Here is a 24,379-nt window from a genome sequence, read left to right as displayed (position 1 = left end):
TGCAATAAATGTGATGGATGTGGGGGGTTTTTTTATTGGTTGTTAGTGCATTATTGAAAAAAACAGGTCTTTAAAGTCCATGCACCATAGATTTACAGCTGGCTCTAGAATACAGGACGCCCAGAAAAAGATCTATAAGAACGGACAAAATCTATACACTTAGGTCTCTATTTCTGCGACCAGAAGATATTAGAGCTAGTCACAGTGGATACCATGTATGTGCTGTCACAGTCAGATCATCTGCGGCTTTAAAAGAAATCTGGGTTTTGTGAATGTATGCAGAACTGATTTTATTTGCTCTACTAATTAAATAGATGGATTTCACACCAATATAATATATTGAAGCTCTCTATAAAAATATTTCTTCTGCAAATATTTTTGTTCTACAATTAAATGTATTCCTCTCCAGTGTCACTCTAGATTAATAGTACTACAGGTTTTACTCATGCCAGTGTTTGTTTTTAAAAAATATGCAACTGACTTAACTTAAGGCATTTGGCAAAAAGAGGGTCAGACATATTTGCAATCTAAGTATTAGAAGTCCACGGTCCTAATCTAGACTAAGTACATTACACTTAAAATTAGTCATGACCCACTGACTTCACTGCGACTTACATGCAACTAATTTCCCCCCTGGATCTAAGTCCCCCAAACGCTGGTTCATGTAAGTGATACTGGAGTCTTTCAGAATTTGCCTACTGGGACTGTGTTTGCAGGTGCTGTATGTAAGAGAGGTATTCATTGATGACAAGCTCTTCCTCTTCCAGAGTTAGGTCCAGATAATCTTCTTCGTGCTCTGGGATGTCCTCCAATATTTCATTGACAGCATCTACTTCCATGTCTTCATCAGTTGAAGCCCCGGAAGTACCTGCAAAGAAGACGGGCATGTAGCACACACGATGGAAAAGTCTCTAATTCTCAAGTCTCAAACGGCCCCTCACCATAATGTTGGTTCTTCTGCAACCGTACTTTGCATCAACAATTTGATTTGGTACAAGGCTTTATAGGAATCTCTCATCTAATCTGGTCAATACTTGAGATGTACTGTTCAGACTTAAACCTTTTCCATATTCTATCAAGCACGTTATCAGTGGGGGATGAGAAGCAGGGATGATTTCCATAACGTCCAGACCCGTAACTAGTTACTGACAACGGTACTGTGAACATTAACAGAACAAAAAGGGGGGGCCACCCCAAGATGCTAGTGACTTGACCCTGGAAGCTATTCAAGTCATCACTGTGCAAGACTTTTTTATGGATAAAGAGCTAATATTTAAAGAAAAATATCATTTAGTGGTTAGTTACATCCATTAATTTCAATGGCCCTTCTTGGAGTAGAGGCAGCGTTGGCTACATGCAACCCATTATAAAATCCATGCATGAAGCAGAAGCAAACGTTTGAAAGTAAGCTCTTTAGATTTAGAGCGTTCAAGCATAAATCAAATTCAGTATAAGGACAGAAAGTGGTTAAAATACAAAAAGGAATCTAGGAAATTGTGACAAGTACAAACAAGTTTGTAAGAGCCTTTCACATACAAGCAAAAGGTTTAATGAACAAGGAGAGACAGCAGATAATTTCACAGATCCCTCAGAGGATATAGACAACAGAAGCATAAGAACAGGGTATCATCAGAGTAAGAAGACTGAAGGAAGGAGATGGAGCTGAGCTAGTTCTTTATGTAAAAGCGTAATCCTATATATGTCTATTCAGAATTAAATCAGAGTAGGACTTACTCCAAAGTGTGTGTGTATGGGATTGCAGTCTAAAGGAACTGATCACTGCATGTATAATTTCAAGTATTAAGACCAAAGTAAAGATTGTTAAAGCTTTTACAACACAAACCTGTACATGCTTACTCAAAGGCCCACTGTGTTCAGAGGGGCTTACTTCTAGGAAAATGGGCATAGGATTTCAACCATAGGATCTTAAATAAACATTTTAGAAAAACCAACATGCCTCAAAACCTCTTAGTAAAATTATAGAAAAGGCAGAGGAAAGATTTAGAGGAAATGCACTATACAAAATCCCTAAATTGATGGTAGAATGATTGGAAGTTTTAGTTTATTCAGGTTTATACTTGAAAAGGAGGAAATTACATTTTTTAAAACCACCATTAAGTAAAGAAAAGTGAATATACAGATTGGGGTTTCCCTTTAAATTAATGGTAATTATTAAAGAGAGCTGACTATCACTCAGTGCAAGAGGCAGAGGGTATATAACATATATATAAGCTCAGTAGAGGTTGAAAGTGTAGCTTTAAATGACATGACAACAGAGGATATAAGAAATAAAGAAGATTGTGAAGGCAGTGCTGCCCTGAAGATACAGTGGGGAATTTTAGAGTGCCATCTTTGTGTTTAATTATAATGTTTCATCTCATTCCGACAAGCAGTTAGTGATAATAGGAAGGCCGTTATTACCTTGAGTTTTTCCTCTTCCTTCTTTTCTCTTTTTCCTTTTCTCTTTTTTTAGACAAAAAATAAAAAATGAGTAATTTCAAATGGATGAGCTTGAATATAAGTGGGTTGAACAACCCATTAAAAATGACGGTTCTCTTTTCTTAAGGGAGGAATTTGATCTAATTTTTACACAAGCAGCCTGCTCCCCCATGAACAAAAAGAAAAGGTGGAGTAAGTGGTATAACCAATTGTGTCCATTTCTCCATTAATGAATGCACAGAAGATGCAGAAAGGAGATGTAATATTTTAAGAGGCGCTTTAGATAAACTTTAAACGTATGGGATAAGAATCTGGATAGATTCATTTTACAGGTGGCATTCTGGGCAATGGGCAGCAATCAAGGACTGTCTATCTTCAGAGAGGCATAAAACAAGGCTCCCCTGTCATCTTTGATATTTGATGTATTGATCAATGTTGTACCCTAAAGTCCAGAGGATGACTTAGGGTGGAAGACACATGGTTGGAGAGCCTGGGTTCTCCCCTTCCCCCCAAGAGCCTTAACCTTGTCACAGTTAAATGAGCTTTTTTTTGAGATCTGGCAGCATATGAGTTTTGACAAGTCTGAGTAAACAGAGACACAACTGAAGTGGAAATTGCCCACCAATGTGAAGCTAAGTGGAAAGCCAAACATAGGGAGATATCTGGGGCACTTTTTCAAACGACAGAAAAAACAAATGGTCGAAAATAATACCCTCATATTCAAGGTGAAACAGCAAATACTAGAGCGGTCAAAATTAAAAACATAACTCTGCTGGACAGGACGACAATGCTAAAAATGCACATCTTGTCTCAGTTTTTCTTTCTTTCGTAACTTACCCAAGGAAGAAAAGATGAACTTGATTCAAGCAATTATAAACTACTTCGTTTGTACCTACCAAAATCCCCGGCATCAAAGCTGAGGTTTCATAATGGAGATGGTGGGACAAGGGGATGGCATCGCCAGACAGCAATGGTAATTAACATTAATGCATAGCCATATTAAGTGCTCTGTGTCAATGGTGGGAGTCCAGTCGGGATATCTGCTATGATACTGGATAGCTAAGACTAGCAATCCACCTGAAAGAATGGGATGTTCCTAGTCTATATATACACATGAAAAAACATCTATCTATACACAGCCTAAGTAGTACAAGGATGTTGTTAGGGAACAGGGGGGCATCAGAGTCATCTCCAATAACTTCAGTAATCTTCTATAAAGATATTAAGGTGGCAAAAGAAGTCTCAGACTTTATGACCTAGGAAGGCGCCAGAAGGACCTGCCATTGCAATATATTCATGATAGGAAGATTTAAGATTTATGACATGCACTGAAGTTCAGGAAACTATACAAACCCACCCACCACTGCAGTTTCAAGACTTTCAAATTTGGAACCTGCTCAAAGAAGTTCAGAGAGCACATCAGAGTACTTGCTTATTCTTTTATATAAAAAACATGTTCGGTATCTCTCAAACTGTCTGCAGCTAACTCACCACTTTTAGTATCTCTCCTGATAACAATGAAAATAGTAAGATGATTTATGGGGAATAAATAAATAAATAAATAAATAAATAATAGATTGGCTGCTTATGACCATGTAACATATTCAATAATTACCATTTACCAATGTATAGTGCAGAAAAATTGTGCACATACTGCTTATGACAAAACTATTAGCCATTATGAATGTACAGACAGGTCAGGATGATGCAGTGTCTTAGAAGCCTAATAAATGATGGGCAGCGTTAGTGATGCTTAGAACAATAAATTTCCCATCAGGAAATATTGTCAATATTTAATAGTGCTGTGCTGTTTTTAGAGTTTTTAATATTTATATTTAGGATTTTTTAAACATTGTTTTAATTACTTTTAAACTCATCTTTTATTTGTTTTAGCCTTCTGTGTTGAATCTGTGCTTGTTTTAATTTTTGTAAGCATCCTTAAGACTTGGTTCTGGTGGAAAGGTGGGGTATTAATAAATAAAAAAATAAAAATAAAGTAATAAATAAATAAAAAGTAAATAATGCTGTCAGAGTAATTGCAGCAATTAAATGTAGTTGAGGTTAGGTTGTTTTTTTTTTTACTGGATATCTCTTATCTTATTTGCAAGTCACAGAATTGTAGAGTTGAAAGGGACCATGAGGATCATCTAGTCTGCCCCCCTGCAATATTTTGCCAATGTGAGTCTTGAACCCATGTTCTGAGATTAAGAGTCTCATGTTCTACCAACTGAGCTATCCTACTTAAATGAAAACAAACCAAACAAACCAACCTATCAGCTGCGCAATAACACTAAGATGAAATCAAAGGCTTCCAGTGCATAGTATCAGAAATACTTCTGTAAAGCTGTCTTGTCAGTTTTACAGCGTCAAGCCATCAGGCGGCTACTTGGTAGCTGCACAGCCAATATGGAGAACTAAGCAATGGGGAACAGTTCCCACATGCATCGTGTGATAAGAACTCACAGCTGAATGTGTGAATCGCCTTGACTTTATAGTGCAGTGTCTGACTTAACATTCTCCTTGCTGCTGCAGTCCAAACACATGTGAAGCTGCCCATGGACAAGGAAATTTCTCAGTATTTCTGTGCTCCATCTTCCTTGTCTCAACCGGCACTATGTATACGACATAATTCCCTCTTCTCTCCTGGTTTCGTCACCCCCAGAGTATCCCACCCACCCACCCACCCTGGAGCAAGCCCTTTTACCTGCAGAGTCCGTAGGAGAGTCTTTTGACGAACTGGATTCATCTGAGGGAGTGATGCTATCTGAAGGGGTCTGTAATTCAGCAGGGAGAGATCCCCCATAATGAGCAAGGGTTTGCACAGCCAGCTGAATGTTGCCTTTAAACACTTTCAGAGCTTGCTCCGCTGCTTCAGGAGTAAAGCCCATATACACCAACTAGGCAAGAAAAGGACAAGGAAGATATGCACGTCACCAGCCATTGGACCCTTCCTCCAAGGAGAGCAACATAGCATTTTCATGTCAAAACAGCTTGATAAGCTAGGGTAAAGGTAAAGGTAAAGGTAAAGGGCCCCTTCACCATTAGGTCCAGTCGTGACTGACTCTGGGGTTGCGGCGCTCATCTCGCTTTATTGGCTGAGGGAGCCGGTGTACAGTTTCCGGGTCATGTGGCCAGCATGACTAAGCCACTTCTGGCGAACCAGAGCAGCACATGGAAAAGCCGTTTACTTTCCCGCCAGAGTGGTACCTATTTATCTACTTGCACTTTGACGTGCTTTCGAACTGCTAGGTTGGCAGGAGCAGGGACCGAGCAACGGGAGCTTACTCCGTCGTGGGGATTTGAATCGCTGACCTTCTGATCGGCAAGTCCTAGGCTCTGTGGTTTAACCCACAGCGCCACCCGCGTCCCATGATAAGCTAGGTTATGGTAACACAAAAAGACAGCGTGCAGCCAGATTTAGACCCAAGTCATGACTAACTTAAGCATCACTGATTTCAATAAATCTCACTCTAAGAATCATTTGGGTTCCACCAAGAGAGAACAGTTACCTAAGGCTACCACAGCATGGCTGAATGGGAGTTTGAAGTGCACGTCCCATATACAAACTCCACGCTCTCAGCTCTTGTTCCACGATGTAAGAGGTATGGGTTTGGGGGAAATGCACCACGGATTGCAAATATACCTAGGGTCTACTAATTGGCTTTGCTGAAGTAAACAGTAACTTGCAATAAACTGTAACTGGACCTTAGAAGGAGAACAAGGCCTGACAACCCTAAAAGTCACTGGATTTATTTTTTCTTAAATGTAAGCTGATTCTCTGGACTTACTTGATCAATACTTTCCTGAGGAACTTGAAACTGGTTCCTGGGCACTGGATCGTCATCATCTGACAGGAGTAGGTGAGGGTTTTCAAGCATAATCTAGAGAAGACAACAAACAGTGAGTATATATACTGAGCAAATGTATGCCTCCCCAGTTCACACACAAGTTAGATTGTCCCCCCAAAAATTGGAGGGTGGGGTGGGATACTATATGCATCCCAGACTATCCTCCATCTCCTTTTGGGTGCCACTGACCACCCTCAATGTAGCATTCCTGAAGAGTAGCCACAAAGACAGCCATTATTTCTTGCTGTAATGGCCACCCTTTCCATTTTCTAGGGGGAAAACAACAGGCATTGGATCATCAAATGGAGCTTGACACCCCCTCTTCCTTATTTGCTTAGTGAACTTGTTTGTGGCTGAAATCCATTTGTTTCATTTTGCAGATCCAGGCACAGGGAGGCTTGGTAAGAAACTCATAGAATCAAGAGTGTTGTCCAGGTCCAATGAACATGTTCAAGACTCTACATCTCAGTGCACAGTGAAACTTGATTCGCCAGGTTGGGATTTAATGTTAGGGTCCGTAAAAGTGAAGAAGGCCAGAGAAACTATAAAACCAACAGAATTTCTTTTTATGTACTTCAACTGAATGTGGGATTTTTCTTTTGCAGTTTAATAAGTTTGGAAAAACATTTACCTTAACCGCTAGTTCAAGGTCTCCTTTTGCATTATGAAGAGCTTCTCTAGCAGTTCGCTCTGAATAGCCCATACTCTTCAAGGAGTTAATGTCCTCCAATCGCTTTCTTCTTTTAGCTTTCTCCTCTCTTCTTATTTGAGCTTTTTCCTGTACAAGTGTTGGTTTGGGGGGGAGGGCGGGGGGGGGGGGAGAGAGAAAGCTATTTATTATATAAGCAAGCTACATACCCCCCCACACTCATGGTGGATATTTTCTGTGTTGTTAAGATTTATCCTTTCACTCAGATGCATTTCTTCTCATTACAACTGTTTCTTGCTGGCATCCTTACAGTGGACCTGGTGAAAGTGGCAGTCATCAAACCACTTGGTACAATAATTCTCAGGGAAGTGATACAGGGAATGCACAGAAAGTCTACAATCAGAAAGGGGTCATGCAGCACAGACTTTGGGCAAATTTCTTTTTTCACCTCTCCCAGAGGTTTCTACCCAAGGATGTTCCCATTGTGCATTAAATTCAGAAGCTGTTTAGAAATTTTAAATGGGAAAAGCAACATGTAAGTGAGGACACCTCTGCCTCTTTAATGGTGGGATCCACACATTCGGTCATTATGCGGAAACCTCTCTGAGGTCTCTTCAGTGGTTTTTTGTGTGTCATGCAGCAACACACACACACACACACACACACACACACACACACACACACAAAATGCTGGTGGTATCTAGCTTTTCCTCATGTTTCCCCACTTGCTGCACCACAGTAATATACAACAGACCCTTATGGTACCACCCTGGCACTGTACCTCTCTCCTGTTGGAAATGTGGCTGGCAGCGTGGTCCACATTCCCATCGCAAGCTCGGAGACCCAAGCGGGCTTCCTGAGCAGAGAATCCCAGTAGTAATAAGCTATTTATCTTGTCAGGATCGATGCACAACTCTTTAAACAAGTCATGTGCCTGCGTAGAAAAAGAAGGGGGAAAGGAAAAATACACTTCCGCTCAAGGGAATGAATAAAATATGAAGAAAACCATTTTTCTGCTTACAGGCTATTTGGGAAAAATAACACTGGGAATCTGATGCTTCACGACTGTGTTCAAAGGGGCCTCCTTCCAGGCAACTGCACAGGCTTAGGGAGGGATTATAAAGGCCGACACTAAACACAGAAACTTACCCTTTGAAGATTTTCACCAGCCTCCCTCTCTCTGCCATTATGATAATGGCTTATTCCTTGAAGCAAGTACAGCCTTAGAAACAAAGCCTTCTCTCTCCCAGAGCTTCCCTAAAGAAAAGCAAGCGTTTATAAATGGGTAAACTTAAAAGTAAAATTTAACAAAAAACATAGTTTATGGGCCTTCTGTTTATTTACTGAAAATCATGTAAGTTTACAAAAAATGCATGTGAGAAAAATAGGACCCCACAACCACAAGGTACAAAAAAATGGTTTGTATATGGAACAACATACAAATTTGACACTGCACTTTATCTCTTGAAATTTGGGAAACTGAAACAAGAACACTTCAGTTCTCTACAAAGAACCCCATGAAATGGACTGGTTAAAGATCAGGCTTAAAGGTAAAGGGACCCCTGACCATTAGGTCCAGTCGTGACCGACTCTGAGGTTGCGGCGCTCATCTCGCTTTATTGGCCGAGGGAGCCGGCGTACAGCTTCCGGGTCATGTGGCCAGCATGACTAAGCCGCTTCTGGCGAACCAGAGCAGCACACGGAAACACCGTTTACCTTCCCGCCAGAGCGGTACCTATTTATCTACTTGCACTTTGACATGCTTTCGAACTGCTAGGTGGGCAGGAGCAGGGACCGAGCAACGGGAGCTCACCCTGTCACGGGGATTCGAACTGCCGACCTTCTGATCGGCAAGTCCTAGGCTCTGTGGTTTAACCCACAGCGCCACCCGCGTCCCTTCAAAGATCAGGCTTGAATACAGGTAAACAACCTGTAATGTCAAATAAGACACTGAAACCTGAAAACCAGATATGAAACCAATAATCTAGAAAAGGCTTAATGTGAAATTCAATCAATAAATAATGAAGAGATTCCTAACAATAAGAAACACCTATACATTTTTTTTTTTTGTTTTCTCCCTCATTCGCTGTATGTGAGTCAGCCACCCAAAAGGCTTTGAATAGGGAGAAAATATGCCCAACCTTTTGGGCCTAGGGACATCTGGGAATCTCAAAAACTGTTATGGGCACCCACCACAAAATACCTATTTCACAGAAGAAAAACTGGCGATGCTCAGGTACCTCCTCAGACACCTACACCTTGCAAAAGAACTGATAAAACACAGACAAGAAAGCAAGACCCCCTCCATAAAAAAACAGGTACCTGTTCAAACAAGCAGCTCCACTCAAAAGCAAAACAAACCCCACACCCCTCAATTTAGAAATTAGGAGGGGAATGGGTCCTTAATGAGACTGATGTGTATGAGGGCACATGGATGCTGTGTTGGGAACCCAGCCTTAGGGCCTAGTTTATTTTGGATCTGTAATGCTGCTTTGTGAAAAACCACCAGGCTGGACAAGCCCCACCAAAACAAATGGTAACTGTGCAAGAGCTGCCTGGTGCTTGCTCAGCTCCCTTTCACTTCAATGGGCACAGCCGGAATGCTCCTGCAAAACGCTTCTGTGTTTCGCTTAATCTTTAGAAGCACCTTCACACCGGATTACACAGGGATCAGATTTCATTACTTTTGTTAACATTAATTGGAATAGTAGGGCTGAATGACTGCTCTGAGTTGGAGGATTATTCCTTCTCTTTGCTTGTTGTGCAAATTCAAGATACGGAACCTCAAGGGACTGATAACTGGAGAGTATGAAAGGAGCTACAGAACATGAGGCCATTTGTATGCAACAACAGAATTATTTCAGAAGTCCGCAATCTTCACTCAGTATAGTTTATACAGTCCTTTCAGGCTTTCTAACCAGATTGGTAAAACAGAGGCCCTAGGACTGTTGCTCTTTGAGAGGGGCCCACAGACATCCACACGACAGTTTCCTTAGCAAGAGTGTTAACAACGCAACTGGGTTTTCTGCTTGAATTTTCCAAGGACTGAGAACATGCAACCCTCCTGAGTTGCTACAATTTCCACTATCCCTGACCACTGCCTTAGCCATTGCAGAAGTTTACCGTATTTTTCGCTCTATAGGGCGCACCGGACCATAGGGCGCACCTAGATTTTAGGGGGGGAAATAAAGAAAAGGCTTGTGCATAGCTGTCTGAAGCCCGGGGTGCACAGCGGGAGTTGGCGCTGCGCTCCCCGGGCTGCAGGGTGCTATCCACAAGCCATTGGAGCCTGGCGGCCACTCCCGCCGCGCTCTGAAGGCTTGCGGATAGCTTCCTGAAGCCTGGAGAGCGAGAGGGGTCGGTGCGCACTGACCCCTCTCGCTCTCCAGACTTCAGCGAAAGCCTGCATTCGCTCCATAGGACGCACACACATTTCCCCTTCATTTTTGGAGGGGAAAAAGTGCGTCCTATAGGGCGAAAAATACGGTAAGTACAATTCTCAGTTATTTCTGTGTTCCATGATGTGCAAAAAAATGCAATGTCAGAAGAACAACATTTGGAAGGAAGACACATGACACGTGATCTTACAGAATCAGTCCTGGATTCAATGCATCTTTTGTGAATGCACTTCTTTTCTGAGATTTTGTATTCATGCCTTTAGTTCTCAAGAACACACTCCTTCCTTGGGAAAAGCAAGAAGCAAGTCCTGAGTACCAAAGGCAACCAGCTCTAGTGGGACAGTTCATATTTCCAAAACACATTTTTCTATAAGAAGGGCGAGTGAATTAAGCCCTACCACAACCACACACCATCCTCTTTAGCCTACTTTTATAGTGACCAGTCTTTCGTGGTTCTCTCCGTAACACTTCCTGAAACAATCATGAGCTGCAAGGAGCTTTTTCTCAGCATCATCAAGGCAATCCAGCTGACCCAAGTGGAAGTAGCACCAGACGATGTCCAGCTGCAACACTGCATAATTATCAACAGTGTTCAGGAGGTCTGAACCACATTCACTGAAAAACAACAAGAAAACGATTGGTAATCCAAAGAGCCTCAGCCACTAGGAGAATTTACATGAACACAAAATGTGCTGTGCTGCAAAATACACATTATTTTCCTTAAAAGTCTGGTGGATTAGTGTAACACAGTGGTTAAAGGTACTGTTCTTGGCTGAAACTCCATTGGACTAGGGGCTGTAGGAAAGGTGGTAGCAGCCAGCAGGGGCCTTCCTATCTTAGCAACAATGCACCCCACCTCACATAGGCCTTCTACTGGTGCTCATAGAGGGCAGTTTTCAAGCCCAATTGCTGTGGGAATTTTTCTTAACAGTGCAGCTAGGGAGGGAAGGGTTAACCCTCCCAGAAGCAGTCTCCGTGAAGATTACCCCCACAAAGCAATTTGGCATGAAGAAGAATTTTTGAGGGTATGGCTGCACCCCTACTTTTTTTGGCCCCTCCTACTGCCAGCATGCAATTCCTGGATGACTGGTTCTGCACCCCTGGGCAATAGGAATCAGAGAACACACCACTGTATCAGCACAGAAATGCCAGATACATGGCCACCACTATGAGAAAGACGGCAAAGTAAGAACCAAAATGAGACTGGGTTTATTTATAGGCATTCAAAGCACACCCTTAATAATGCAGTCCCAGGGTGGGCTACATATAGATGGGATTTGTGAACAGGGGTGGTGTTGCTACTAAGGGCAGTGGAAATGTGGCTGGACTTTTTGCTTATTTTTAAAAAAATTCTGACATGTCCTCCTTTCTTTCCCATGTGGGGCATGTTCTGGTTATAGCAGCGATACACTGCCAGTTCTTTTTAAAAGAACATTATGGGGTTGCTCTGTAAAGAACCATATCCAAGCTTCTTTTAAAAGTACCAAGAGGTTCTTACCAGAAATGTTTATCTGCATCCAACAGGAACGGCAACGCCATAGCATATTCTTTTTTCTTCAGCAATGCTCTGCCCTTTTCATGATAGCCCATGGCTAAGAAAAGAGCCTGTGGGGTGGAGGGGAAAGCATTTTACTAACACTAAACCTTAGTGCAAACTGCAATTAAAATCTAGCCTTTCCTGTTCTTCGGGGAAACGAACAGAACAGAACGAACAACTTATTCACAGCATACACTCACTTTTTTTGCTTGTGGAGGAATCTTGATCGTTCTTCCGGTTTGGTTTGCTATGTCCAGGTAAGGTGCTCTATCGGAATCCATGGAATCCTCTGAAACAGATCAGACAGAAAATGAGGAAATATGTGTCTTTGCAGGATTAGCTCTGGGTCCTTTAAATTCCAGTAATGTATAGACCAAGACACTGTTTCTCAATATTGCATCTGTAAAATACAATTCCTGCTTCACTGGATTGTTCTCATTCTGTATACAACACATCTGTATTAGTTTTTGGATAAATCAATTGCCACGAGAAATAATTGATTATTGTGTTGCATCTTTATTTTTTTTTAAGTAGGAATTTTGTGGTTCCTGAATGAGGTTCTTAATAATACACAACTCTGTCCAAAAGAAATTGAGGTATTTTTCCTGCCCAGTGGAACGTCCTCCCATCAGATGTCAGGGAAATAAATAACTACCTGACTTTTAGAAAACATCTGAAGGCAGCCCTGTTTAAAGAGGTTTTTAATGTTTGATGCATTTGTTGTGTTTTTAATATTCTATTGGGAGGTGCCCAGAGTGGCTGGGGAAACCCAGCCAGATAGACGGGGTATAAAGAATAAATTTATTATTATTATTATTCAGCATTACATGCAAACCAGGTGTCTCACACCCATGACAGTGACAAACTCCTAGCTGGAATAACACACATACAACCATTCAGTTGCATGGACCATTCTGGATTTTAGAACCATGACCAAAGAAACGTGGTATCCTTGTGGAGCACCTGTCGAAGTCAGGAGTGGGTGACCCATGGGGTGGGATATAACGCTTTGGCCTTCTGGCCCAAAAGGTCCCACAAACTGCCTGAAGCATGAAGGAAGGGCAAGGCTGATGGGTGTTCCAGGACTGCAGTTGCTGGTATGTCTGTTGAGGGAAAAGCAGATCTGGGCTTACACTGCGAGAGAAAAACCAGCTGTGACTCTCTTTAAGAACGACATGCATCTTCACACTATTTGCAAAGCAGGACAATGCCCTTTCCATTTCATTATTCTTCTTTAAATGGAATTTTAATCTGTACTGCTAATGATGGGATTTACAAGAGCTCCTTACCTCGCTCTGCAAGTATTTCTAAGCCCTTTTTTGTCCTTTGCATCCTTTTGTTCATTTCTTTCTTCTTCACGGCCTCTTCCTCCTGTTGCATTTCCTCACTGCGGACTTTCTTCTTGGTTTCTTCTTCCGACAGTTTCAGCTCAAGCACCATGACCTTGACATTGTGCGTCACACCTTGCTCTTCTAGAGTCTTTCCTGTAAAATGGAGGCAAGTCAGCTGGAGGAATATGGGATTAAAAGTTTTTTAACGTATGGCTTAAAAGAAACAAAAAAAGAGGCACAACTTCAATTAAAATACTGTACAACACTTTATAGTAAATACAGCCAACTCCCCATTTACACAAAAGTTGCGTTCCCGGTTAGTGTGCATGTCAGCAGTCACACGTAAGCCTGCTCCACCCTCTGCTGTCTTCTGGGGCCAAATGCAGTGTGTGTGTTGGCGGCTGCATGTCAATCATATGCACACAAAATGGTCACCATATTTGAAACGATAAGATACATACCCAGGTCAAGCTGCTTCTTATTTATAATTATTTTGATGCAATTTTCTTCCAATCCATATGCTTGTGCTATTCTGTGAAGCAGAGCAATAGATATTGTCAGAGCTGCCTCTAGGTCCCAGCTCACAGAGGACCAACGCCAGGCTGATGTTATGTACAAAAGTCTTTATTGCAGTTTAATTTCCATTTCAAAGCCAGAGCGTGCAGCCCTACGTCTAGACTCTAGATCGGCGAAGTCCCGTCTGAGTCTCCGCCCCTTCCACACCAGTTTAAGATCCTAGCCCTGCTCCACCTCCTGCGCTGCTCTCTTCTCCTCTGGGTCCTCCTGCCCTCTGGGGCATTGCCCTTTCTGGACTCTTCCGACGCTGAGTCGCTTAGCTCCTCCCCCTGCCTCCGGCGTGCTTTAGGACCCGGTTCCCAATCCTCACTCTCTGCTGTCCCGCGCTCCTGTACATTTGAACTTGCTTCTCGCGCCAACCCAGTGACCTTTCTCCTAACCGTTACACTACTTCTATCACTGCTTCCCTCTTCCGTGACACTGGCCGGATCTGACCTCCCTTCCGTTGTCCGACTCTCCGAGGGAGGCGTGGTAGACTCTGCCTCGTCTCCTCTCCCTGGTGGGGAAAGCACTGGCCCAGATGCCTGGGACTCTTCCCCCCCACTCTGCTCTGGTGGGGAAGCTGGTCCTGATTTCCAACTACTGCTCTGGGAGTCCCTGCTGCCCCCTTGCTCCTGGGGCGTTCCCCTTGGGACCCCCCTGCCCCTGGCCACTGGCGCTCCCTTCTGTGAATCTTCCGATTCGCTGGAGAGGCTCATGGAATCCCTCGGACCACTGTCCCCTCCTACGCTCCCTTCGGATTCCTCCCCCTCGCTCTCCATCTCCCATCTTCCCTGTGCCTCAGCTCCTGAGCCCCTGACAGATATTAAATGCTATTCAGTTTTAACAGGGTATTAGTCCTTTTTGTTTACTTCTAACTTGTTTTTCTGGGGGGGGGTGGATACTGATATATATATATATATATATATATATATATATATATATATATTCTGAATAATGAGGTTTTTCCCCACACATTTTTACTACACAGACAGGAAGTTGACTTTTGCTACAACAGGCAGAAAAAAACATTAAGTGGTCCACCAAGACCCTTAGCAGTTTTCAAGTGGTCCATGGGGATGGGGGGAGTTTGAGAACCACTGCTATAGACCAAGAACCACACAGAAGCAAAAGGCTTTGTCAGTCCCGTTCTTGTTTCAACTGATAATCACACAGGGCTATAACCCCACAAGTAAATCCCAATGAATTCACAGACTTACTTTTGAAAAAATATGCACAAAATCCACCTGCACCTTTTGATACAAATATTTGCAAAATATGCCAAATGCGCCATTACTGTGTTCAATTTAGGAGACATTACTAAGTCAAATGTCAAATACGAATACACCAGACCCAGATTATATGGTATAAAGAGAACTATATAAAAGGGGGGCAGGGAGGAAAACCCTCAAAATGGCAAATGGTAATTACTTACTGAGATCTGAGCTCCTTGCCTGTGATGACCAATTTTGTCTCCAGCACATTTTTTCTTGCCTGCAGAGATATAAATGCCAAGTTAAAGCGAACTGTGTGGTTCCTTCCAAGGAGACTTACAAAATTCAACAAATCCAAATTTCTTTCCAGAATTGAGAGTTTTTATTCTAAACAATGGTTTATGTTAGGGCTATTTGACCCCAATGTCACATCTGTAAATTGCTTTTTAAAAGCACTGGAGGACCAAGCAAGACACTCAAAGCTTTATAATTTCCAACCGTGAAGTTCCATGCGATGAAGACTTAAGGTAAAACAAAAGAAGTCCTATCACTGAATATTAGAATTGTGCAGTTGGAAATTATTCTGAGAATCATCTAATCCAGCCCCCTGCAATACAGGAATATGCAACTATCCCATATGGGGATCGAACCTGAGACCTTGGCGTGATCAGCACCGTGCTCTAACCAACTGAGCTATCCAATCAAGTGGCTCCTTGCTGCATCACCCCCTACATAAGGCAAGGAGAAGACCCATTTCAGGCAGCTTATCTGCCTGTTCTGTATACATGAAATGTTTCCATTCGTTACACATCCACAGCAATTACTGAACGTATTATATATGCTTCTTTTGAGAACATTAAACAATTGCTTACTTTACCCATCCTTGTAGGCAAGGCTACTTCAAGCGTCGCAACTCCTGTCATCTTATAAGCTTCATTTTTCGTTCCTCGCTCAACTGCTTTGGAGCGTATCTCTTCCAGGAGGGCCTCTATTTCATTGTCATTACAATTTAGCCTGGCTGAATACTGCAGTGCGAGAGCCTAGGATGATAAAAATGGATCTGTTAAGAAATGAAAGCAGTAAATTTGCACGAAGTAAAAAGCAGCAACAATATGCCAGCCACAGACTACTTGCCTTCAGCTCCTCACCCGCCTCCTGGTAGCTGTTTGTATATGGGGGTTTCCATAGCTGAATTTTGTCTTCTCGCAAATAGTTTTTCAGTTTTGCTGCGAGGTATTTGTTCTGTGCCATCCTTACCTAGGAAACAAAATTAAAACGCTCAGTCCTATGTGCACTAGTTGCTGAAATGGGCATCATAATCTTGTAGGTAGGCTGCATCAAAATGCATATTCTACTTCCTCTTATTCCAAAAAGAAACCAGTTTGTTTACATGGTGCTGAAACTGATGAAGTACAGGAATGGCTTGGTAGAAAAGGACATGCTTTGCATACAGTAAATCCTAGGTTCAACCCCTAGCATCTCCAGTGAGAAAGACCTGCCTGGAACCTTGGAAAGCTACTGCTAGTCGGAATCAGTAACATTGAGATTGATGGACCATTGTCTGACTTCGTGCAAAACAGTTTCCAATATATTATGGCTTTGTTACAATTGTTTATATCCTGCCTTTCAGGTTATAATACAAAGCAGCTTACAAACAGCACTCACTTATGTAATTGTAAAGCACAAGAAACATTATTAACATTTAACAATACACCAGGATCCTCCCCACATGGCAGTTAATGACAGACTGCTAAAGGGTGGGGGAGGCAGAGAAGTGGAACTGTTTCTTTTAGTGCAGGTGTAGAAAAGAAATTGCACCAGTTATGAAACTGTTTTTAATTTAGTTTTTTATTTTATTTTTTATTTTTATATACCTTTCCTTCAAGTTCAGGGTATCATGCATGGCTCTCCCCCTCCCCATATTATTCATGATGAAATGGAAGTTGCAAAGTACATTATACAAACAAGCAACAAACAAAAGCATTCAGGTGACGCTGAGTAGCAAGCAGCCAATAAACTCGGAACTGATGTTTGTTAATGATTTTACATGTTTTTATTTGCTCCATACAGCTGTCCTCTTCTTGTAAACCAATTGTTATAAAAAACCATTGACAGGTTGAAATCTTATGCCTGCAATCACAGAAAGAACTAATGTATTTGACTGGAAATTTAAGATTCATGGAGATGGATGCTGAATCAATGCTCCAACACAGCTTCACATCTTTACCCAGGATAAAATGTTGTATCAGCTCTGAAATCTAATCAAACTAAAATCTTAGCAGGATTTAATGCAGCTGACTATGTAAAGCCTTGGAGAAGTTCTAACTAAACTGGATTGGCATTGGATGCCAGCTGACCAGAAAAGCTTGCTTGGGCTGCTCTTGAGCCTTAAACAGCAGCTTGATTTGCAGAAATCAGCATTTGGAAGCTATTGATAGCAGGAAGAAAAACATGACCACCTGCAAATGTCTGCAGATCAAGCTGCCACCAGAGGCTGTGATACAAGGGCCAAATTAAAAGTTGGCACCAAAAAGGGCAAAACAGAAATTTCAAATGCTGCAATCTTTAAACCCCTTTTAATCTTGCAAGATTCACAACTCTATAGAGGAAGTGGTCTGAGGACTTCAGCTGTTGCTACTTCTCTTTTCCATCTCTACCATGCCTTCCACACTTTAGTATCTGCCAATGATCCCAGCGCAGCCAGAGCTGCTGCCAGATTTTACAGACTTAGCCAAAAAATCCTGCCAACATGCTGATATTTTTGAAGCTGTGATGAAAGGAGGAAGCCAGAGAAAAGAAACTCCTGATTTCTTCATGGACTTTCTCTTTCTGTCACCATATGGATAAGCAGAAGGTCAGGGGCTTAACTTTTGATTCCTTCTACACAATCAACCAAATATGTGGTTGTCTTGACTGGCATTGCCATTTCTGTTTGAGCCAGATGAGAAAAACAGAAAGCGGGATGGGGGGGGGAGAGAGATATTAAGGAGCAGGATAAACGAAAAGACTGAAACTGAGAACATTGTGTGAAACAAATCTACATGCAGAGTCTCTTCAAGAGTCAAGAGACTCATTTATGGCTGATAAAAGATCTGGCAAAGATCTTAAAATGCTGCCATCTGCCACTTGGGGCGAGGCAGTAAAATTGATTCATTAGTTTTGCTTTCATTTCTAGTGTTTGGTTCATATGCATTGATTGCACTGCCATTGACACTGAAAGGGAAGGAGACTCCATGAGGAAACATTTCTATTAATGTTTTATTGTGTGAAACTTCTACTTCTCAGACACACGCTGTAAATTTATGAGCAAACTTTAAAGACAGTGCCTCTGTAATAAAACCAGCGAGGGAGGTGCACTGAATTATATGAGAACATTGCAAGAAACGCACATCAATTAGCAAATGATCTAACCCCTCTGCTCATCCCACCAAGTTGCCAGTTCCCTCTTGCATTTTTAATAGCTGTGTGACATGCAGAGATCCAACTGGGAAGACTTAAACTTCAGGGAGACCAGAAATGAGAAGGCCTATAGCACAGGATATTGTATTTCAACCACCTAAGGCAGGCTAAGGACTGGCTGATGGCACGGGGTTTTGCCCCACATGTGATACAGGGTTACCATTTTGGCCCTCTCCCTTGGCCTTTAAACAGTGACTTAGGGCTATGTACAAACATTTTATATTAGAGTCAATGGAGAAAAAGTACTACCCCCGCTATGTAATCCAAACACAAACTAGATTTATTGTATGTTTTTTGCCCCTGAAAAACACTTCTTGAGAAACAGAATTCATTCTGAAATTACAAACTTATTGCAGATTGATTGCCCTGCAGTGTGCCCATTTGAAAACAGCGCAGCAATGTTGGCTGTTGGTATAGCCACATTTGTCCAGTGATGTTGTGGGTGGCTGCATGTGGAGAAGAAAAGGTGTCAATGATCCCCTAGAGAGGAGGGGTTTCAAATGCCTATTATTACTTATTAAATTTGTATACCACCTGTCATCTGCAGATCTCAAATAACCACAATTCTGGAGAAAAGCTACACCATTGAACTAAAAATGAATTAACTGTGTATATGGAGCTAAGCAGCAGGGAAAGCTTCAGTGGCGTCATTTTCATGAGTCAGGTTCCTATTAAAAGACACAGGCACAAGGAAACTAAAGAGAAATGTTGCAATTTGCCTAGTGCATACACTATCATCTTTTAGGCATGGGGTGAAAACAGTTTCATTTTCCCAAGTTTTATACAGTACACTGAAGAGGAGGAGGAGTTTGGATTTGATATCCCGCTTTATCACTACCTGAAAGAGTCGAAAAGCGGCTAACATTCTCCTTTCCCTTCCTCCCCCACAACAAACACTCTGTGAGGTGAGTGGGGCTGAGAGACTTCAGAGAAGTGTGACTAGCCCAAGGTCACCCAGCAGCTGCATGTGGAGCGGAGACGCGAACCTGGTTCCCCAGATTACGAGTCCACAACTCTTAACCACTACACCCCACAGGCTCTTGCCATGATGCTGTTTTATTTCATGGCAATTTTAAAATTCTGCAGCCCCCTGCCCCAACCGATATTCCTATTTGACTGCAAAAGTGTTTTATTCTATTTATTTTGCTTAAATTCTTCCTTGGAGGCGATATGAGGAAAGGGTGGGATTCAGATGCCTACCCAGCAAATAAATCCAGGTTCCGCAACCAAAACACATTTCAAGCTCACGTGCCACAAACCTGCTTCTAAAAATCTGACTTTTTGCAGTATGGAAAAGTGAGAGGGGTGACGTGCTGGAAAGTGTGGTTATAAGCAACTGCAGGAGACAACACCACATGAGCTCCCCACAACCACCTCAGAATGAATGCTCAGTCAGGAGGTCATCTGCGGTGCCCACCTGTAATGACCCTACTGGTTTAATGAGATGTGTTTGGATATGTGGGTGCCCAGTGCTTTTAACCCCGAGCCACCTTGAATGGATGCTTTTGGCAGCACATCAATGCCACAAGCCCGCAACGAACCAATTTAACTTGGGGGGTGAGGGAGGGAATTAAGTGCTTCCCCAGAGATGAGGCACAGAAAGGTCACGCCACACTTCCGGGTTAGCGCCTCCGGCAATGGCGGAGCTCCTCTGATCGGGAGGAACTTGCTCCGTGGAAAGCAGGGTCTGAACCGCCACGGCGAAGGCGGAGACCCTCGGAAATCACATACGGAAGAAGCCTGTGAACTTGGGATTCGGCTGGCACCTTTTGCGCCCCCTACTCGCGGGGAGACCCGGTATTGGGAATCCGGAGCGACGTGGGGTGAGCGGCGCGGTGCTTTGAATCGACCGCTTCTTTCACAGAGTGAAGCCGCATTGCTGCTGTCGGAGAGTGCTGACTTTTTTCCTGTGGACAATTGGATTTTAAACAACAACCCGTGAGTAGAACGGAAAATTGGATCTCTAAATATTTTAATTTGGCATCGAACGGGGAAGATTCAAACAGGAAGTCCCCCTTCCCCTTTTGTAAACAGACTGAAGCAAAGTAGTCGCTAACTAAGGTCTTGGAAAGTTTTATGTAAAGGATCAGAATTACACTGATTGAAGCCATTAACCACCCCCCTTGGAAGTAGGGGAAGAGGGGGGAAATTGTGATTAAGCGAGCCTGCAGGAGAAAGTGAAAAATTTAAAATTAAACCATTACGTCTCTGAACCTGGGACCCGGCTGCAAAAAGTCCATTGACGGTGAACAGTACATATTTGACAGCTAGCTATAAGGGAAAGATACTGTTTCCATTGTCCGCTTCTGCATTTAAAAAGAAGAAAAGGTAACTGGAAATTGTTACTATTTTCACCTTTGGAATTGTGTCAGAAAGGATTGCTACAAATGGAAACTGTCTTCCTCTAGAGGGAGCTTTTGAACATTGTTACAAGAGTGGAGCTGAGGAATCTGTCTGCAAGATAAGGGCTGTGGGAAACCAGGCTTTGACCTTGAACATCCCAAGAATGTCGGCTAGGGAAGATTTAGTGTCCGTATTGTATAAGACAAACTATTTGTTGGGAAAGCTTCATAAACAGATAGATGTTATGGCTACTAATATTGTCATCTTGGGATCAAAAGTGGGCATTAACACAGAAGTTGCCCAGAATCCGGCACAGGAATCTATTTCAACCAAACAAATTTATGAAACGGAGAAGGAAAAAGTTGCTGTTGCTAAACTCAAAGCAATACAAGGGGGAGCCTTAACCTTACAGATGCAAATTGAGGATTGCAAGATGAAGCTCTTTATGATTGAAACTAGAAAAAGCCAGATTTTGAAGATTGGAGCCTGGCCTGGTCTGGAAAAGGAAAGTTGGAATCCCCTTAAGTGGGGATCATTTGACTTTTGGGACATGGATTTGGGCCAGGGGGAGATTGGAGTTTTGGGGGCCTTTGGATTTGGAGAAATTTTGAAACAAGATTTGGAATGCTTTAAAGGTCCTAATTCTAACTATGGAAATCTGGCTGACCTGTTAAGAAGGAATAAAAGTATTGTTGGGCTGGAGCTCTCCCGATATCTGCTTTTTAGCATCAAAGATTATGAAGAAGATCGGCGGAAGGGACGTGAAGAAGTTAAGAGCCTCGGATGTGAGATCTCCAGGTTGATGGACTGCTTGGGGTTGATGGAAGCGACGGCAGAGGCCGAGACCAGGGAGAGGAGACGGTGGAAGAAGATTGGGATTTTAAAGTTTATATATGGAGACTCTGCAAAATTTAATGAGGGATAGAAAAATCGTGGAATGAAATTTTCATGACCCTAGCAGAAATGTTTTAAGAGATCAAGTTCAAATATATTAATTTTAATGAGAAATAAGATTAAATAAAGTAAAACTGTTTTGTTAATCGGTGAAAGAAGAGAAGGTAAAATTACAGTATATTAAGATAAACTATTAGGATAAAAATAAAGATGGAGGATGTTAAAATTAGGGAATGTTAGAAGGATGTTGGAATGAAGTAATGTGGCTTTAGCTGAAATGATATAAAGGATTAAGTAAAAATGGATTGTTAAATGGTGAAAGAAGAAAATGTAAAATTATAGTATATTAAGATAAATCATTAGGATAAAAACAAAGATGGAAAGGATTTGCTGAAATATCTAATTAATTTAGAATACAAAAAAGGGAGGTGTGATGAGGTCATGGAAATAAGCAAAGTTAAGAAAGTTATGTAAAGGATCGATTTCCTTTTTCTTCTTCTTTTTTTAATTATCTGCAAATTTTTTTTCTTTTGTTCTTATATTGTTCTGTATTTATATTTTTTCTTTTTTTTCTGTTTAAATTGATATGTTCTTTATTTTTTCTTTTTGTAACCTTTAAAATCTCAATAAAAATCTATTGGGGAAAAAAACCAGAAAGGTCAAGCCAGATTCCCCACCCCGGGGACACATTGTGTGTGCATGCATTTTTAAATGTTATTTTATTTATATATTAGAATAGATACAGTGGCACCTCGGGTTACATACGCTTCAGGTTACATACGCTTCAGGTTACACAGTCCGCTAACCCAAAAATAATGCTTCAGGATAAGAACAGAAATTGTGCCGCGGAGGCAGCAGGAGACCCCATTAGCAAAAGTGGTGCTTCAGGTTAAGAACAGTTTCAGGTTAAGTACGGACCTCCAGAACGAATTAAGTACTTAACCCGAGGTACCACTGTACTGCCCTTCATCCAAAGATCTCGAGGCAATTCACCATGTCAGTTTATGAAATGGGCATTTTAGATTTTCATACTGCATTGTATACCTTTATAGGTTAGCCACTTTGGGGGAGTATGCTGTCAAAATGCAGATTAAAATCCTTCATGATGACGTTTCGAGCATACCCTGCCCCTTGCGCAGAGAGCATTTGTAGGGCGCTGTTGTCAATATTTATGGTTAAGGTGACGGTTGAAGTAGCCTTTTGCCACCCTCTCCTTCCTCCAGGCCAGAGGGGCTTTGTTGAGAACAGTGTGAGGGGGCTCTGACCCCTTTTCTCCTCCTCCTCCTCCTCCTTCCCTCCCCCCCCCCCGGGCTGCTTATGGGGCGCCGCTGGCCGTCACTCACCTGAGCGCTTTCCTCTCTCCGCCCCGCTCCGCTTCCAGTGGCGGAGGAGGAGGAGGAGGCGGGCGCGTCCAGAGCGGCGCGCGCTGGGTGGAGACGCGTCTCCGTTTCCCGGCCGCCGCCGCCGCCTCCCGGCGACCCACCCGCCGCCAGACCCAGGTTCTGACAAGGAACAGGCGCTGCCGGGTTTCCTACGTGTGGGAGCCCGTCGGAAATGAAAGAGAAAAGACTCCCGGCTCCCCCTCCCAGATCGGGCGGTCATGTGACCGGGAACGGCGCTCCCGAGACGCAGCCGCTACCGCCGCCGCCATTTTAGTTCTTCTTTCGTTTGTGGCTTCGAAAGGCTCGCCGCCTTCTTTCGCACGCGCCGCCGGCCTACGTCACGCGGGGGGGAGGAGCCAACCGTTGCCTCAGCCAGGTGTGCGAGTCGCCTCACGCGCTCGTTTAAACCTAACGGCAACGGCGCGAGGGTCCTCCTCATCTTTCCTCAGTTGGAGTTACAGATAGGTAGCCGTGTTGGTCTGCCATAGTCAAAACAAAACAAATTCCTTCCAGTAGCACCTTAAAGACCAACTAAGTCAGTTCTTGGTATGAGCTTTCGTGTGCATGCACACTTCTTCAGATACACTGAAACAGAAGTTTCCAGACCCTTCTATATAGTGAGAAGGTGGGGAGGGGTATTACTCAGAAGGGTGGTGGGAATGGGTGATTGGCAGATAGCTGTGATGAGCCTGTTGACGACTCTTAACGACTGCAATAGGTCTTACAGGAAAAAGCAAGGGGTGAAAAGGTGAAAAATGGCTTTGTCATGTATAATGAGATAAGAATCCAAGGTCTTTGTTCAGACCAGGTTTCTCCATGGTTTTAAGTTTGGTGATAAGTTGTAAAAGTGCTGAACACTTCAATCTCCCAGGACATTCTATACAAGATCTCAAAGTAGCTGTTTTACTACAAAGGAATTTCAGAAATAGACTGGAAAGAGAAGCTGCTGAATTACAACTTATCACCAAACTTAAAACCATGGAGAAACCTGGTCTGAACAAAGACCTTGGATTCTTATCTCATTATACATGACAAGCCATTTTTCACCTTTTCACCCCTTGCTTTTTCCTGTAAGACCTATTGCAGTCGTTAAGAGTCGTCAACAGGCTCATCACAGCTATCTGCCAATCACCCATTCCCACCACCCTTCTGAGTAATACCCCTCCCCACCTTCTCACTATATAGAAGGGTCTGGTGACTTCTGTTTCAGTGTATCTGAAGAAGTGTGCATGCACACGAAAGCTCATACCAAGAACTGACTTAGTTGGTCTTTAAGGTGCTACTGGAAGGAATTTGTTTTGTTTTTCCTCAGTTGGGATATTTCTTTGCC

At 42.7% G+C, this 24,379-nt stretch overlaps 1 protein-coding gene across 2 annotated transcripts; it reads right to left on the bottom strand.

The window, feature by feature from the left end:
* Window positions 1-273: 273 nt before the first annotated feature.
* Window positions 274-23,342, bottom strand: NUB1 (negative regulator of ubiquitin like proteins 1). 2 transcript variants are annotated; one of them, XM_081834347.1, is made up of 16 exons: window positions 23,011-23,342; window positions 16,106-16,228; window positions 15,844-16,011; window positions 15,193-15,251; window positions 13,664-13,734; window positions 13,161-13,355; window positions 12,072-12,160; window positions 11,833-11,939; window positions 10,763-10,949; window positions 8,086-8,193; window positions 7,718-7,870; window positions 6,919-7,065; window positions 6,228-6,320; window positions 5,144-5,336; window positions 2,422-2,463; window positions 274-868 (listed from the first exon to the last, which is right to left on the bottom strand). In XM_081834347.1, the coding sequence occupies exons 2-16, from the start codon at window positions 16,220-16,222 to the stop codon at window positions 696-698; spliced, it is 1,902 nt and encodes a 633-aa protein (XP_081690473.1). In that variant the 5' UTR covers window positions 16,223-16,228; window positions 23,011-23,342; the 3' UTR covers window positions 274-695. The 2 variants fall into 2 exon arrangements, with proteins under 2 accessions (XP_081690473.1, XP_081690474.1); XM_081834348.1 differs by lacking the exon at window positions 2,422-2,463 and having other exon boundaries at window positions 23,011-23,341.
* Between the last annotated feature and the right edge of the window lie 1,037 nt (window positions 23,343-24,379).

This window comes from Podarcis erhardii (assembly GCF_964252035.2).
Source record: "Podarcis erhardii genome assembly, chromosome: 12".
Lineage (NCBI taxonomy): Eukaryota > Metazoa > Chordata > Lepidosauria > Squamata > Lacertidae > Podarcis > Podarcis erhardii.
This window is presented reverse-complemented; position numbering and strand designations above follow the sequence as displayed.